We start from the raw sequence: 18,916 nt of genomic DNA, 5'->3' as shown, positions 1-18,916 counted from the left end.
TCATAAGGAATATAACTCATGGAAGAGGAATGGTAATTTACTAATTTGATTGCGAATTCGTCGGTTATTCACAGTCTCCAACCATGGTCTAAGGAGCATGTAAGAAGAGAAGTAAATATGGCACTCCACATTTCAACAAAAGAAATTTGAACAGAAGAGTATCCTATTTTCCTTCATGAAATTGTCGTTGCTGAAAGTTGTATGATTTGATTTTCTTGAATGAAAGCTTGATGGTCCACTTCAAATTTTTTTTTTTAATTATATTAAAAATGTATTCGAGAATCATATGTATTTTTGAAGATTAATGTTAATTAAGAGTGATATTATTTAGTATACTTCTATATAACTTCCATACAATTAGGATTCTGAAAATCAACCATTGAATTATATGATTAGAGTTTACTAAATAATATTACTCCTTAATTAAAATTAAATAAATTGACTTATCTTTATTGGAGGTTTAAGATTTACGAATTTAACAATAATGGAAGGGACACGATTAAAGTGGCTTTTGGTTTCACCTCCTCTCCGAAAAGGGCAGAGAATCATAGTACGTAGATGGTCTGGCAAGAATTTGGTTCCCGAAGTAAAGAAAAACACAAGTGGCTGTAACACATCATAAAAAATGACATATGGGACCCTCGGCCTTCGAAATCATATTACGTTTGTCACGGGTGTAATTGTCATTTCATATTGGGCGCTCGGATCAGCAAATCCTAGAGCGCCCTAATTCCACACGTCTTAATTATTTCCATTAATCAAACAAAGTCTCTCTCAATTAATATCTTAGAAGGAAATTAAGTTTAATCACCTCCACACTCTCTCTCTCTTCCCCTAAAACCCAAAACAGGGGAAAAAGAAAAAAACGAGCTCTTACAACGAACCTCTTTCCCTGTTCAAGGTAACAAAGTCTTGTTTGGATACGAATCGAAGGCTTTTATTTTAACCTATTATTATTATTTCAGCGCTTTTGCATGTGTATCTTTGAATTAGATCTTATGCTTTTTGATTCAGAATGTAGATATATGGAACATAATTACCGATAAATTGCATTGGGATTGATGTTTGTGTCTTAGGAACTGCATTTATGGGCTCAGCTGACTTTACCGTTGTGGCATCTCTTTCAATTCGTTGAAGCAATCCACAGGTTCTTCTATTTGATTTTTCTGTTTCTGTTTTCTTTGTTTTTATCTGCTGGTTAGTTAGTTGTATTTATAGTTGAAGAGGGTTGTGTTTAGAGATTTCAGTTTGTATTATTGATGCTATAAGTAACAGTGTCTTGATTTATATACACGTAACACCTCGGAGGCAACAATTAATTATTGGGTTTCATTTCTCTGTTTGTCTTTGTAATTGGGTGCAATATTTCTACTATTTTTTCCTAATTTGAACTGAACCTATAACTTTGCTTTGCCCGAATAAAGAAAAAGAAGGGAAAGTGAATAACCTTTTAAACTTTTGTAGGATTTTGCTATACGGTAATCAAACCCATAAAATGAATTCCTTTTAAACTACTCCTTTCCTTGGAGGAGTATTTGGCGGAATAACCTAACCCTTGGCAGTCGTTTTTTTTTTTTTTTTTTGGCTTGAGGCCACTTTAGGGAAGATACTCACTATGATTAACTTAAGGAAAAGGCATATCATAGTAGTAGATTGGTGTTGCATGTGTAAGACGAGTGGGAAAACTACTTATCAAAAAAAAAAAAAAAAAATGAAGAGTGGGGAAACTGTTGGTCATCTTTTACTCCATTGTGAGATAGCTAGTGCCTTGTGAAACTTTATTTTTCGGTCTTTTTGGGGTAGAGTGGGAGTTTGTTCCCTAAGTTTAGGGAATATGTCCAAAAAATCGCAAAAAAGTCCCATAGTAGACTCCTTAAATGAACCTTAAACATTAGGATTGCTATAGTAGAACCCAATGTTTTGGGTTCTACTATTGCAATCCTTATGATTATTAAAAAAAAAAAAAAAAGATTCTCTCTCCTCTCTCCTCCCATGTCTCACAATTCTCTCTCATCTCTCCTCTCATATATATCATATAATTAAAAAAAAAAAACAAATATTTTAATGATATAAGGAATGATTAAGGGAACCTATTGGGGTGTATTTTGACATAGGGAAGTAAAAAGTAGTTTGGAACTTTAAATGTAGGGAAAATGACGAGGAAGCTGCTGAGAATGCTCTTATGCCTCGACAAGTTGTGCATATCTTCACTTGTTGGAGAGGGCATTTATTAGTCTTCGAAGTGTAGCAATGTAGTAGTTCCGCCCCTGACTGGTTGGCTGCCTATATGATTGTTTTCATATTTCTATATATATTTTTTTTAATGATTTTCTTGATCTTTTCTTTTTTGGTTAGGTGTTTTTTTGTATATTTTTATGTGCTTGAGTTGTGCCCTTTTACGTTTTAATAAAATTTGATTAATTGTAAAAAAAAAAAATCAAAGGCAATAAGAATTCTTGGTCATGTGCCAACAAAATTGGTGCATTTATTGTTGGTTGTGCTACTAGAAAAGTGTGAATAGCATTTTAGTCTTATGTATATAGAAACATAGTTATGTCATAGGGCTCATCATCCTCACTTTGGCTAGTGGTAGTAAATGAAAAAGTTAGCGGTTAACAAATAAGAAAAGGTTTGCTTTAAATTTCAATTAGTGGACTAGCCACTAACTACCAACACTTTTTCAGTAATTAGGTATTTAACATGGTGTCAGAGATGAAGATTTTGACTCTTCCCCCAAACATGATATGCTTAGTCTATATATGGAAGGCCACATGTTGTCACATGGATTGCCTACTCAAGGGGCAGAAGTGAGGAGATTATTGAAACACAAATAAAAAACATTAACGCCATTCTCCAGTAGTCTAAGCTTTTTGAGTGACTGCTGATATGACACCTTGCATCCCAAAATTGGTTAGCTATATAGTTACTTTTGGCCATATGCGTCTATCTTTAGCCGGAGTGCAACTACCTACCAAAACAAGAAAACATGAAAATGTATGTAGCTTTGTTGTTCAAGCTCATCGATCAGTTTCAGTAAGCAAGCTTGAGAAATATTGGGGTTCAGCATGATTACTTTTGCTAATGATTGAGGTTCATATTTTGCGATCTCGTGTCTAGCACTTAAAAAAAAAGTTGCTTAAACTCATAGGAAATTTCAAGAGAAAAGGTATGACCTAATCTATATCTTCTAATGGAAAGCAAGAAAGAGCGTCTTATTTGCATATGGTTTTTCTTCTTCTGCCTATATTCTTGGCAGCCTTTCTACTTCATTGATCTCTTTTCCTTTTTTACTTTTTTTTTTTTCAAAGTGTGAGGTCAATGTTTATTGACGTTAGGCTTGCATACATGCTGATTAAGGTCAATCCTTTGGGTTGTGAACGTTCAGCCAAGAAGCCAACTTTGAACAGCCCAGTGCTCAGCTCAGCTTGATGATACTCTTACCCTTTTGTCTGTTAGATTATGCTTTTACAACCTTGGACAACTGTTATGATCCGATTTGGTAATTGACGTGTCAATTGCAATTAAAAGAGAAGCTATAATATACGTTATAAGATTCCTCTATTGTTTAAATACTCTATTTATATCTAGAAAGGCTATAGGTCATAGTTATAAAATATTCCTTACCTTAGGAAAACTTTTAAGGAGCTTGAACTTTAACGAATCAACCCCTGCCCTTGGGCAGGCATTTTCTTGTGAAGCCTTGACCCAAATTATGTCTTAGATGATGAAAATATGAAAAAGAATCAAAAGCTTCTTTAGTTGTTATATTTCTGGCTTGTGGTGTCAATGTACTATGCTTATGGCCATGGCTTTGAGATCTGGATCCAAATATTCTATTCTAAAAAAATTCATTGTAGTTGGATTTGACCTCATATCTTGCCCAATCAGTGATCTAGATATTTATTTTGATCCTAGAAGATTTTGAAATGGTCTCAAATTCATTTGTGATTCTGGTATGATATGCACGCCACTAATTCCCACTTCTGTTGTGTCAAATCCACCATGCAGTATATTGTTTGACAACAGGCGTTCAACACTGGTAGTGTGTAAAAGATTTGGATATAATGCTTTTTTAATAATGGGATCCCTGCAAATTTAATACTAATATCTTGGTTTTCTAATCCCAATGAGTTCTACCTGAGATGACAATTTTTCCTCTCATAAGAATGGGATGGGTGGTGAGGTTGTGGGTTCAAGACCCACTAGGTGCATGTGTAACTTACCAATCAAAAAAGAAAAATCTTTATTTTCTAATGAATGAATAAATGTAATCTTGATACATTTGGACTTCCTGTGTACAAATTTAGGAGAGTTGCCCTCTCTTGCTCGTCGTGTTTTCCTTTCTGGGTACTTAAGTTTGTTGACAAGCCATGAAAATCCAACTACCTTCATTATCTTTGAAAGATCACTTTTCTTATTAATGATAATAATTTCCTTATTTATTTATGACTGCTTTTTTGCTGATATTATTTAAGAAATCGACTATTTCTCAAGTTAAAATATAATTTGAATATATCTACTGTGGTTGTTTTTTTTGTTAATGGTTCTCTCTCTCTCTCTCTCTCTCATATGTCTTCTTGAGGATTATATTATTTGGCATTTTCTAGGCCCTTTTATTTTGTCTGCACATATCACCAAGATCCATTGAAAGTGATAAGTGGTCTTGAATCAGCACTTTTGTGATGTTTCAGGTTGTATTCATAATATGGATACTTGGAAGTGCAAATCTCCTGCTTGTGCACCTTCTCTTATTATGGCACCTTTGAATTTTTCAAATAAGGTGCATGAGAAGGCCCAATCTGAAAAAGGAGCAACTGGTCATGTTGCTGAGACTGAAGTTGATATAGACCATAGAGAAGTTTACTTTTTAATTATGCATTTCTTGTCCTCTGGTCCATGCCAGAATACTTTTGGGCAATTCTGCAATGAACTTTTGGAACATCGTCTTCTACCTAGAAGACATCATGCTTGGTTTTCAAGAAGTGGTGCACACAGTGGGGATGGCAGTGATGATGGCATATCTTTTCCACTGAGCTACAATAATCTGTTGGAAAGGTATACACGCTTATTATATTGTTCTACGAGAGTCGAATTCTAAATTCGGCCTCTTAAACAATTAAGGGTCCGTTTGGGTTTGAGGTTCAAAACTTGCAATTTTAAAAATAGCGATTTCAAAACGTAATTTTTAAAAATGCAGTTAAGCATTTGATAAAATTGTGGTTTCACCTTTAAATTACAAATTGTGCGTTTTTTAAAAACGCACCACCGTGCTTGCGATTTAAAAACATGTATTTTTCCACGTTTACACCGCCATTTTTTAAAAACACACTCCCAAATTTTGCAATTTTGTTTAAAAACACACTTTTGGCCTGCAAAATCGCAAGGCCAAACAGACTCCAATTAAAAAGGGTAAAAAACTTTGTGATTATTTTTGTTATTTTACTTTCCAATTTTTTATAATTCCGGCTCATAGCATATGCCTCTGTTTCCATTGAGTTCTATATGTCCTAATGCTAGTCATATCTATAATTTTCATTGATGGCCTTATGCAAAATTCTAATCTGAATACTGCTCACTTAGAAGCTAGTATTATGCAATGGAAGTTTATTGAATATTGGGATACTATGGGAAATCTATTTTGTTCTTTCCGAGTCTTTCCTTTTTTTCTTTTCCGTAAATCACACTGCCTGGCCCTGTGGTTCTTAACATCTCATATTTCCTATTATCTTCCTGTATAGCTTTCAAAATATCTAAATAAGTTTTTTTTTTTTTTTTTGGTAATATATTTTTCCTCTAGCATTTGATTTTCCTTGTATAGAGTCATTGACATAATTAACTAATAACATGGACAAATGGATTCTTAAATAGTCAAACTTGTAAAGATTGGTAAGTGAAGGGATATCAAAAGAGGGCATGTGCATATATTTAATGCCAAACTTGAAGGGAGGTCCGTGTTTTGTGGGGCTCTGCCAGGAAGATTTGTCTTTGTGGATAGATTTATCTGTTATCATAAACCTCCTTAAGCCTCATGACTTCGGATATGATCCCAGTTCTTACATGCGACCACCTAGATGCTCTATCTCTGGGCTAGCTGGCTTTATTCTTCTGGAGATTTCTTTGACTTGCAAAAATTTATTTGTTTGCTTTTGAAAATTTGGCATGGTGCATCTTTTCATATTACTTCTACATATACTGTATACCATTTAATTGATTTGCCATTTGATAACCCCTAGGTATCCTCACATTGAGAAGGATCACTTAGTAAAGCTTCTGAAGCAACTTATAACAAGTGCAGCCCCTCCTCCTTTGCATGGGAAGAATGGACGAAACACTCCAAATGCAGCTGATGTTCCTACATTGCTGGGATCTGGTTCCTTTTCGCTTCTGGATTGTATGTGATATAAATTACTTTCATTAATTGTATATTTATATAGTTTACCTTTTTAAATGAAGAATTGTTTATACTTTTCACAGAATGGCTTTTAGCATGAAAATTTAGGATGCATATGGTTCTCAGTAAATAATTATGACACCATTATTTGGCAACTCCTCACCACAGCAAAGCTTCCTCTTTTGATTGACATAGTGAACTGTTTCGCAAAATAGATTGTATTTTGAAATCCTGTGTTGAAGGTCCATTATAAATTCCGAATTCTAATTGCATGCTTTTATTGTATCCATATTTTCAGAAATAAAGAAAGCTGATGTGATCGTTTAAATTAATGCGCAAAAACTTCCACTGCTTGTTTGAAAATACTCCTAGTATATTTTAAGTAGTTCCCTTATACCCACCCGTCCCCACACACACACAAAAAAAAAAGCTAGTTCTGAAATAATGAATTGAAAGTGGATTTCACACTGACAGCAAATTTCTTGAACATGTTAGATTGCAGCTCCAAGCCTGTCCAACATGTTAGATAGCAGCTCCAACATGTTAGATAGCAAATTTCTTTGAAGATACTTTCCCTGCCCAATTGAATACTAGTAATATAAATCTAAGAGACACACTGTTAGAGCATGCATGTGAAGGAACAGATTTGGAGTTTATCTTGTTTGCACCATTATCTTTGTTTTCTATAAGCTGTTTATCACTTTAAATCTTGGCCTCTTCATGTCTATTATTGAAATCTAGTGCTCATTTCAAGCCTTTATGTGCAACTTTACTCCTGGAAAAGAGCTTTAAATAATTATTTGGGGAAACTTCACTTACTCCCTGGATGTTCCATCACTTTTGCAATTGTATCCTCAAACTATAAAACGTTGCAACGTCGGGTTGCCATGTTTGAAAACTTTTCAATGTCATCTTTCTGTTAGGATTTTCAATTAAATCCTAATGGAGGATGCCATAATAACAAAATGCCTTTTTTTCTTTTTTTTTTTTTAAAAAGAAAAGAAAGTCTTTTACACGGCTGACCCACGGCCAAGTGTGCAAAACATGTCATTTTTTTTTTTAAAAAAAAAAGAAGGGTATTTTTGGTGTTTTGGCATCCTCCATTAGGATTTAATAGAAAATCCAGACGGAGAAGTGGCATTGCAAAGTTTTCAAACATAATGACCTAACATTGCAACTTTTTAAAGTTTGAGGGTATGATTGCAAAAGTGATGAAACATTGGGTTACCATTTTTACTCCTTAGAATATTTTCGCTGAATTGGTCTCAAAGCCTATTTTGAAGCATTAATTGACTCTTCTTCCTGCATCTTTGTTCACCTTTTCACCCCAGTCGTTTGCTTTTTCTTTGGGATTTCTATTTCAATTGGCATTAATTAGTGCAATGAGTAGTACGTTGAGCCCCAACCTTCTTGAATTTAACTTTCCTATACATTCATGATATATATATATTGAAGGTGTACATTAACCAAATTCACATGGGTAGAACTCTCAGTTTCAATTTCATTTAGGAAGCTTTTCTCTGCTTTGTATTAGGTCTAAACCATCCAATATTTGTTGTGATTGGCTGGAATTAAAGATGTTTATCGAGTATACTATTGATGGATAATAATTGACATCCATGATTCGTCCAATAGAAAAGGGTATTGGGCAGTTAGTCAATTTTTGCTCTTAAGAAGTTTTATGTGGTATTGTGGTTCACATATTGAAATTAATATAAAAGTTATAAGGTTTTTATAACTTGTGAACAAGAAAAGAGAAGCAAATTAAGGTATCCAAAAAGAAGAGTAAATGTGGCATAAGACAATTTATTGCGGGGTGATTGAACTTGTTTGGAAAGAAACTACAAAAGTAGGAGTTATCGGTCTTGTAAAATTATTTTAGGTCTTATTAATCCCTTTTAGTGAATTGTAGAACTTGACTGTTCTTTCCACAATTTTTTGTACTCAATATTTGATATATTACATTATTACTTTATATATACAAGATATTCCATTATCTATTTTCTCATTTCTGAACTTTCCCTTTCTTTTGCAGGTGATAGGGATATGGAAAACAAGCAAGTTAAGCCTCTGCAAGCTTACTTGCGTTGGCCTCACATGCAGGCTGACCAGGTTCGTGGGCTAAGTTTAAGGGAAATCGGAGGAGGTTTCACCAAGCATCATCGTGCTCCATCTATTCGCTCTGCATGTTATGCGATAGCTAAACCATTGACTATGGTGCAAAAGATGCAAAACAAGATGAAACTAAGGGGCCATCGTAATGCAGTTTATTGTGGTATGGTTATCTCTTCCCGTTGTATGAGATCATGTTACAACATATGTCATCAGAAACAAACTGTGGAAAAAGGATACACTAAGTGGGACACTGATGATGTAGACTACGCCAAGCATTTTCATGATTTTAGAATTTCTGTTCTTCATGTTAATAATTGCATTTTTATTTTGAATTTTTTGAATGTTTTCACAAATGGTACTTGTATTCCCTGGAAATTTTTCTGAGATTGATTTACTTGACATATGCATTTTCTTGCTACTTTGCTACTATTTGTTCAATAGTCCCCATAAACTTGTGATAATATGTGTGCATATTCTAGCATATATATTGTCCATCAGGACATTTTCTGTGATTCGAATCTGCGATTTGTATAGTCATATTGCCAACTTTAGAATAAAGTTTACTGGTGATAGAGTTATTTTGAACACATTTGCTTCTATCTTGTAGCCATATTTGATAGGTCAGGTAGATATGTTATCACTGGTTCTGATGATCGTCTTGTCAAGATTTGGTCAATGGAAACAGCATTTTCCTTGGCCAGCTGCCGTGGACATGAAGTGAGTTATAATAATAAGTGGAACTTATAATTTGATAATATATCCTGCTCTTTTAGTATTTCGTATGTGTTTTAAATATACTTTGCTCATTATATGAATTAAAGGGTGACATTACTGACTTGGCTGTAAGTTCAAACAATGCTTTGGTGGCATCTGCTTCAAATGACTTTGTCATACGAGTTGTAAGTATATCCAACCTAACATTTTCATATGCTTCCTTCGAATATCTTGACAATCTGATTAGTTCTGTCTGGTCTATCCCAGTGGCGTTTGCCAGATGGAATGCCAATTTCAGTTTTGAGGGGTCATACTGGAGCTGTTACTGCTATTGTTTTTAGTCCCAGGCCAAGTGCTGTATACCAGCTTTTATCGTGAGTTCCATCTTCAGAGTTACACTCCTTGTTGGCTCCCTTTTGTTGTGCAGTTGATCTGCTGTGATTATTTTTTAAATTAGAAACCTAATGTAATTCCATTTCAATAGTTTCACATATTTTATTCATTCTATGAACCTCCTGACTCTTAGCAAGCTTTTGGGCACCATAATGATTTACTGGAATTCTTTTCTTTTGTTATTACATCTGCTGCTTTTAACATATGTAGGTCGTCGGATGATGGAACTTGTCGAATCTGGGATGCTAGGTATTCCCAGTGCAAGCCACGAATATACATGCCAAAGCCTTCAGATGTCTTAAACGGTCAGATGATTGCTTCTACATTGTTGTCTCATTGGTTAACTTTCTGGTGATGTGAACTTACCATGGAGCTGTGAAGTTTACTGCAGGGAAGAGCATTGTGCCACTGAGTAATGGACCCTCCTCAAGTAATGGTCCTCAGAGCCACCAAATAATTTGTTGTGCTTACAATGCCAATGGAACCGTGTTTGTTACTGGTAGCTCCGACACTTTTGCAAGGGTTTGTTCTAACATATGCCCTTCAATTAAGTTCATATAATTCATCTTCCAAAACTTAGGCTATGTTTGGTAATGATTTTAAAGAGTCTTTTCTTTTCAAAATCAAAAGCGCACTTTTCTCAAAACATATAACAAAAAATTCACTTTCAAAACACAAATACTTTTCATAAAAACAAAATAGAAAACACAATACACTTTTTAGAAAACTTTTCACACCTTTTTATAGGAATATTTTGAGAAAACAAGTGCTTAATTATTCAGGTGTAGGGGTTGAATTATTATTTTCAAAAAGATTTTTTTTAAAAAATAAAATAAAAAAGAGAGGTAGCCACATGGCCACACCCATGAATGGCCACCCTCAACGGAAGAGAGGGTTGGCCGTTTGGACACCTTTGTCAAACGGCCAGCATGGCCAACCCTTTCCTCTGCTGAGGGTGGCTGCATGGCCTCTCTCTCTCTCTCTCTCTCTCTTTTAATTTATAATTTTTTTTTATAAGAAGTAAGTTCCATGCTTGTTTGTGTTTTCTCAAAATGTGCATGTTTAGTATTTGTTTCTTTGAAAATACAGAACATTTTCCAGAAAGTTCACCAACCAATTTTTTTAGTGGACCTCACAGAAAACATTTTCTCAAATGTGGACCCCACCAAAAACAATTCTCAAACTTCATATCACATCAAAAACATTTTAAAATCAAAACACAAAAAACACTTTTCAAAATCATTAATAAACATACCCTTAACTTACCATTGTTATGAATCTTGTTGGATATGTGCATCAAGAATCAGTTAATTGCAGGTTTGGAGTGCTTTTAAATCTAACCCAGATGATTCAGATCAACCAATACATGAGATGGATGTGTTGTCTGGCCATGAGAATGATGTCAATTATGTGCAATTCAGGTTAGTCAGTCCCAATTAGTGGCTTACCAGGATAGTAACTAATTTACCTTTACAATATTTTATATCATCTTTGCTACTTCCATATGCAGTGGCTGTGCTGTGGCCTCAAAATCTTCAATGTCTGACTCTTGGAAGGAGGAGAATATTCCTAAGTTTAAAAATTCCTGGTCTGTCAATATGATTTCTTCATCGTTTCCTTTCAAAATTTAAGCACTCCGACATTTCCACTTAATTCTTTTATCCTTTCAAAATTTAACTAATCTGATGTTTTCCATTAATAGTTATTGTGAAGAGTTTTTTTTGAACACACCCTATGATGCTCTTGTTGTTAGATATTCTTATCACCTATTCCTCAAATTGTAATGTTTCTCAGGTTTTGTCATGACAACATAGTTACCTGTTCTCGTGACGGCAGTGCAATTATTTGGGTTCCAAGATCACGTAGATCCCATGTGAGCTCTTCTACATGAGTTAATTTTAGAGTTTCCAAAGTTTTGGTGGAGACCATGTTCAATTTCCTTAGGAAAGTTTTCCTTACAGGATTATTCTTCACTTTCTTTCCAAAGTTTAATATGGTGTAATTCAATTTGATTTCTTGGTTTCTTCTATCTTTGATCATTTAGGGAAAAGTTGGACGTTGGACACGGGCATATCATCTAAAAGTTCCACCTCCTCCACTTCCTCCTCAACCTCCCCGAGGAGGACCACGTCAGAGATTTCTTCCAACCCCCCGTGGTGTTAACATGATTGTGTGGAGTCTGGATAATCGGTTCGTGCTTGCAGCTATCATGGGTAAAGTACTTAAAATATTTGAATATGTACTTATGGGAGAAAAGTTATATGAAGATAGGATTCTCTTGCATGTTATGGGAGAAAAGTTATATTAAGATAGGATTCTCTTGCTTTGTAGCTTTCCTGCATCTTAACTCAAAAAAGCTGTTAATCCCATTTACTTAAGGATAATTAAAGGGGAAGCCATTTGATGTTTTGCTTTATTTGGGTAAGCATCACCCGTTAAATCACATGCTGTGATGTCTTTTACTTGTTTTGTCAACCTTTGCTCCTTTGGCTCTCTGTTATCCTTACTGCAGCTTCATTTGAACAAAATCACCCCTTTAGTGCATTTATTGGTCTACCATGCACACAACTGAACCATCATTTTCCTTTTCCTTTGTCTTCTGTTCAGTTGCTTCACCTCTAGCATCTTTTTAGTGCAAAGATGTGATTCAACCATTTCTTGAATTTTACAAATTTTTTTTTGGCATCTTAAAATAAGCAACTTAGTACTTTGTACCATAAATTGGAGTTGGCCTTTTAGTAATTTCCTTTCATCTTCTTTAGCTTGATAGGTTCTCAGCCATTCATTTTTTCTTCTTCCTCTTGTTGGCTGGGGTGGGGTGTGCGTAGGATCTCCACTTATTCATCTTGCTTGGTTCAATGAGCGACATTTGCCCCTGTCCTGCCCTTTTAATGGATATCTATCAACAATATACACAGCTTTTATTAAGTAACAGAATGTGATGTTGCATCCTATCAATTTTTGTATTTGGTTCTGACTTGTCTTTTATTCTTTTGGTATTTATATATGCAGATTGCAGAATATGTGTTTGGAATGCTGTTGATGGTAGCTTGGTACATTCTTTGACAGGTCATAGCGAATCTGTAAGTGGTGTTTACTGTTTTTGAATCAGTTAAGTTACAAATTTTTCCAAACCCTTAAATTAATAGGAAATGCTGAATTAATTATTTAATTAACACTACTCACCTGTGGACTTGAACTCCCTTTTAATAAGTGAGACCCAACACATAGAATATTTAACTGAAAGTAGAGGTAAAATACAAAGTTAAATAACCAATTATTCTAAAAGCTTTAACTAATAGGAATTGATGAATTTAATTATTTAATTAATACTTGAACAAAATTATGATGAATCGATTTTGATAAACATGGTATCAATTATGTACACACACTCTTTTTTTGCCTGTCTTATAAACCAATATTCTATCCTTCTAAGCCTATAAGGAACTTATCCTTGTCAAGGTTTCCCCCCTTCCCTAGCTTAGTAATGCATTTTTTTTATTTCAAAATTATACACCTCCAGCCAACATTCCCTTCCAATACGAATTCTGTTATTTAAGTTTTCTCATCTAACTTGATGCTCAAAGTTTCCATTCTTATCTGGTTTTCCTTGATTGAACTAAATTTTTATAAAATGATTAAATTTTCTGTTCTATTGGTTATTGACATGCTAGTTGTCCAGGTTTCCTGATATTAAGTCCTATCTGTTCTATCTAATAGTTTATCATCTGAATTTGAGTTATTATTATTTTTGCTATCTTGTCTTACTGTTTAATTGTTGGATTCTTGGTAGTCTTATGTTTTGGATGTTCATCCTTTCAATCCCCGGATAGCTATGAGTGCTGGGTATGATGGGCGAACTATAGTATGGGATGTAAGTTTCTGATTTTAAATTCTAGATGCTGATATGTTTTTTTCTCAAAGTGCTTACTGTTTGTTGAGTTCCTTGGTATATAATGTTTCCAGATCTGGGAGGGCACACCTATATGGACATATGATATTGGACGTTTTAAATTAGTTGATGGGAAGTTTTCTCCGTAAGTGAGCTGTAGAACATACTAGTATTTAATTTTGGCTTTACTGTATTGGTTGAATTGAAAATTTTGCACTATTTGTACTATTTGACCCATTTGTCATCAGTCTCAATCATTTGCTTGCTGGATTTTGAGCCTCAGCATCCCGGCTGTTGTTTTCATTCTGAATAATTTCATGAATTTTCAAATCCGTGAGTCTAGGATTCTTGTTATGTACATTTTGCTATTAAAATGTTTTGCTAAATTTAGAGTGATGATTCTATATTTCTCTCCCAGTGTGTAATCATGCTAGTTCTTTGTGATGAGTCATATTTTTCTTTTACATGTACATTTTGCTATTAAAATGTTTTGCTAAATTTAGAGTGATGATTCTATATTTCTCTCCCAGTGTGTAATCATGCTAGTTCTTTGTGATGAGTCATATTTTTCTTTTACTGCATAGGGATGGGACATCAATTGTACTTTCGGATGATGTTGGCCAAATATATTTGCTAAACACAGGTCAAGGCGAGTCCCAGAAAGATGCCAAATTGGATCAGGTACCAGAAAAATTCATTTACTTAGTCAGCTCCTCTCCCTTCTCTTTTGTGATGTAAGTTGGTAGTAGGCAATAGCCTAATGACAATTGTTTCTCTGATTTCTCCACAGTTTTTCCTTGGGGACTATCGTCCCCTTATTCGGGATTCTATGGGAAATGTTCTTGATCAGGTTAGTGACCACTTATTATTGCATTCTTGTGTGGTGGATTTATTTTCATTTCCATACACACAAGAAATCGAATTGATAAAATTCCATGCATACCTTACCTTCATCATGTGCAAGGTTAGAAGTAGTCAAATTTTGGTAGTTGGGAATCCTATGTTTATTTCAAGCAGTTCCCTCGCCATATATTTTTTCATGTTTGTACATATTTGCAGCACTGTAATTAAATTTCAGAAATATTGGATTTTGAAGCACAATAATCAAAATGTCAAAGATATCTAATGGTTTATATTGTATTGTGAGTGATCTGAAGTATATTACATCTGATGCAGGAGTCACAGCTTCCTCCACATCGCAGGAACATTCAAGATCCTCTTTGTGATTCAAGTATGTTTATGGCTTCAATATATGTACTATGCTTAACATATCTTTCTGAGGAACACATCTTCTCATATCATAGATTGATGGAAAATGCCAGGTATGATGCCATATCCAGAACCCTACCAGAGTATGTATCAGAAACGTAGACTCGGTGCATTGGGCATTGAGTGGCAGCCTTCATCAATAAAATATACTGTTGGTCTAGATTTCGGTCCGGGCCTGGATATTCAGATGGTCCCCTTGGCAGATTTGGAAAGAATGATTGAGCCAACACCGGAGTTTATAGATGCCATGTACTGGGAACCAGAAAATGAAGTCATAAGTGATGATACTGATTCAGAGTACAATGTTGCCGAAGAAAATTCCAGTGAAGGTGACCAGGTAAGTATAAATGCCAGCTCTGCTGGTGATACAGAGTGCAGCACAGAAGACAGTGAGGTTGAGCGCTGTCATACAGATAGCCTCCGCAGATCGAGAAGAAAAAAACACATTGCTGAAGTAAGTGGTGTCCTCACCTTTACTGGTTTTTATTATTGTGCCTACATGGACTGAGTGTTGCTGTTTTTCAGGTTGAGTTAATGACTTCTTCAGGACGGCGAGTCAAGAAAAGGAATTTGGCTGAGTGTGATGGCACTAGATCTGGGAGTAATAGAATGAAGAAATCAAGAAGCAGTCGGAAAGTTTCAAAGAGGAAGTCTTCTAAAGCTAAGACTCTGAGACCCCAGCGAGCTGCCGCACGCAATGCTCTAAATATGTTTTCTCGAATCACTGGAACTTCTTCAGATGGAGAAGATGAAAATGACTCAGAAGATGATTCATCAGATAGTCAGTCAGTGCTCCAAGATGCAAACATCCAAAGCAACGAGTCTTATGCAAACTTGCAGAATATGCAACGACAATGTGCTAAAGAGGAACATTCTTTAGAGGAGTTTACTGGTGTAGCAAAGCCTTCAGCACTTTCTGAATCTAATTCAATTGTTGGAAACAAGCGAAGATTGGTCCTAAAGTTTTCACTTCGTGATTCTAAGAAGCATGTCTCTCCAGAAGACACAAGATTCAAATGTGACGATCCGGCTGGTCCAGTTTATCCATCATCTAGACCACAAGAAACCACTCAAGAAGACAGGACTAATAAAAGCTCCATGGATCCAGTGTCATCTTTCACTGATATAACTGACATGGCGCTTTCCCAAAACTACGACAGATATGATTGCATGGATAGAACGCAAAGCGGAACGGCTGAGGATCTTTTAGAGCCATCTGCAGGTGATGAGGAGAATAAGAATAGGCGGGGAGAGATCAATGAACGCATATCCAAGTGTTCAAGATCAGGAGATGTCATGCCAAGAGATGCATCCACTGAACGCCATGCAAGTTTTGATGTCCTAAAGGAAAACAAAAATGATGTGAATGGGTATGTTAAACCTTAGAATATATCTGGTAAGTTTTCTGCTAATTAATTAATTGAAAATCACGGAGTTATATTTTCTTGCAGGGATGAGGAACAGTTTGGAACTGATGCGTTACAAGATCTGGATGGTGTGAGAAATAAAGAGCTTGCTCATCCTGATGATGCTCTCAAATCTTCATCATCATTTGAGTCATCACTCCTGGTTGACCACCAACCAAAAGCGGATGCTCATACAGCCCCATCCTATGGAAATTTCAATACGGATTACAAAGAGTCGCCTACATCTGATAAATGCAGAGACAAGTTACTAGAAATAGATGAAGTTGTTGACACAAACCACTCAAATGGACTGAAAGAGAATGCTCCCCTCAAGTCTACAAAGTTAATAATTAAGACGAAGAAAAGGATTGTGATGGACACTAAAAGTCCTAAACTTCAAGCCGTTACTGCTGTGGAAGACCTGTCAAGCGCTAGAGGTGGTGATTTAAAGCACATGGAGCCCACTCGAGCTCTGAAAGTACCAGAAGGGGATGAAGATACTGGCAGATCAAGTTCTTTGAGGTTAAAGCATTCATATTCTGACAGGAGGATGTCTGATGCAGCATATACAGGCAAAAAGTTCTATAAGGCTAAAACTGATTCAGAAGGTTGTGATAGTGATATGGAAGAAAATGATTCAGCTGTTAATGACCATCATGATTTGGAAACTGATGTCCCTGAAGCATCTAGTGATGCAATACGTAGAACAAGATCCATCAAGATTAAAGCAACTTCCCGGGAGCCAAATTCTGTGAATCGTAGCTTTAAGGTGCGAAAGGGCCATGCTTTAGTGGGGATATCTAGAAATGAAGAAAACTCCTCCATGGAATTGTCCGATCAGCTTCTTCAAGGATCAAGGTCTACAAGAAATCGGCGTAGTGGGTATAATGATTACGAACCAAGTTCTTCCAGTCGGAAAAAAAAAATATATTCTGTGAGAAAATTGTCTTGGCTGATGTTGTCTGAGCATGAGGAGGGCTATCGTTATATCCCTCAGCTAGGTGATGAAGTTGTATATTTGAGACAGGTAATGCCTGATTTTTCTTAATTAATTGATACTGGTCCTTTATAATTTGGTTTTGATTTCAGCTTTCTTACATTTTGGTTTCTTTGATCGTCAGGGCCATGAAGAGTTTATAGAATCAACTCGCTTATTGGAAGTAGGTCCTTGGAGATCAATCAATAGAAATTTAAGTGCCGTGGAAATTTGCAAGGTTGAAGGGCTTGATTATGCCACACTACCAGGTTCTGGGGATAGCTGCTGTAAAATCAAACTTAGATTTGTAGATCCTTCTTCCATTGGATTTGGTAAAGCATTCAAATTGACTCTGCCTGAACTGATTGATTTCCCTGATTTTGTTGTTGAGAAAACACGGTATGATGCTGCTATTGGGAGAAATTGGACCCATAGGGATAAATGCCTAGTTTGGTGGAGAAATCCAAATGGGGAAGGAGGTAAATGGTGGGAAGGTCGAATTCGTTCTTTGAAGCCCAAATCTCAAGAGTTTCCTGAGAGTCCTTGGGAAAGATATGCTGTTTGTTACACGGGTGATCCTGATAACCATCTTCACTGTCCTTGGGAACTGCATGATCCTGACTTTTCATGGGAGCGCCCCCACATTGATGATGAGAGCAGAGATAAGCTCCTGTCCTTTTTTGCTAAATTGGAGCAGCCAGTGAATGGAGATAAGGTGATTCTATCTTACACTTCTTATCCCTCTTTCTCTTTGATTGGTAGAAACTCCACATGTAAAAGCTTAAATGACTAAAAGGGAGACGACTATGGATGATACTGTTAGTCTCAAAGCTCTGCTGTGAATCTTGCAGGACTATTATGGAATTTCAAAACTGAACCATGCTGCTCGGAAATCAGAATTCACTAACAGGTAGAAAAATGCTAGACATCAATTGTCCCTATTCTTTGTTTTGAATATGTGCTTACCTGCCAATCCCTTCACCGCTTATGCATTGCCTCATGAGAGCATAAGGATGGACTATGCCTTGCGACTTTATATGCCTAAGTACTGCTTAGAAGCCCCATCCCATCATTACATTTTAATTAGACACATGACTTCACTTCATCCCTTGTTCAACAACCTACAGTCTATCATAGTGCCTGTAAACAAATTAGTATCATATGCATGTCATCGATTTAGCTTTCTCTTGTTTTTGTAGAGGGCTGGGGTATTATCTTATTTGATTTGTTGTTGGGAGGACAATTTGTGATCCTTGGCTTTATCGAATTTGTGCAGGTTTCCTGTTCCGTTCTACCCCGAACTGATTTGCTCAAGGTTAATGAATGAATACTATCGGAGCTTGGAATCCGTGAAGCACGACATCATGGTGATGATGTCAAATGCCGAGTTGTACTTCTCACATCCTGAGCTGGGTAAGATGAAACGCCTGTTAGATCGATTTACAAAGAAATTGTCGAGGCTGTAGAGAGTTCAGAAGCAAAAAATTTTCTTTGATTTTTATGTTGTAACCCATTAATCCAGTTTTGGGAAATCAATTCTTATGGTTTTAGAGGAAGGAGATGCCTGAGGTGCTGCAGAAAAAAAGTAAGGTGTTTTTTTTGTCTCAAATATTATTCCTGTACATATGAACATTATTTATGAAGAGGAAAATGGAGCAAGTTTGAGCAGCTCTAAAATCTCTAATTTATTGATTTTTGTCTTTTCAATCCTTATAGCTGTATGTCTCAGAGTTCCGGAGATATAGAACTGGATATAAGTT

The 18,916-nt window shown here is 35.8% G+C and overlaps 1 protein-coding gene across 1 annotated transcript; it reads left to right on the top strand.

Moving 5' to 3' along the window:
• Nucleotides 1-815: 815 nt before the first annotated feature.
• On the top strand, nt 816-18,824 carry LOC132168855 (uncharacterized). The gene is made up of 26 exons (XM_059579919.1): nt 816-901; nt 1,077-1,147; nt 4,692-5,055; nt 6,234-6,391; nt 8,427-8,666; nt 9,114-9,223; nt 9,328-9,405; nt 9,488-9,594; nt 9,824-9,918; nt 10,005-10,135; nt 10,931-11,034; nt 11,124-11,201; nt 11,408-11,486; nt 11,658-11,826; nt 12,626-12,696; nt 13,407-13,487; nt 13,580-13,650; nt 14,090-14,186; nt 14,296-14,355; nt 14,682-14,736; nt 14,828-15,228; nt 15,300-16,144; nt 16,226-17,207; nt 17,302-17,871; nt 18,008-18,066; nt 18,433-18,824. Exons 3-26 carry the CDS (start codon nt 4,706-4,708, stop codon nt 18,620-18,622), a joined length of 5,181 nt encoding a protein of 1,726 aa, XP_059435902.1. The 5' UTR covers nt 816-901; nt 1,077-1,147; nt 4,692-4,705; the 3' UTR covers nt 18,623-18,824.
• The last annotated feature ends 92 nt before the right edge of the window (nt 18,825-18,916 follow it).

This window comes from Corylus avellana, chromosome ca2, assembly GCF_901000735.1.
Source record: "Corylus avellana chromosome ca2, CavTom2PMs-1.0".
Classification (NCBI taxonomy): Eukaryota; Viridiplantae; Streptophyta; class Magnoliopsida; order Fagales; family Betulaceae; genus Corylus; species Corylus avellana.
This window is presented reverse-complemented; position numbering and strand designations above follow the sequence as displayed.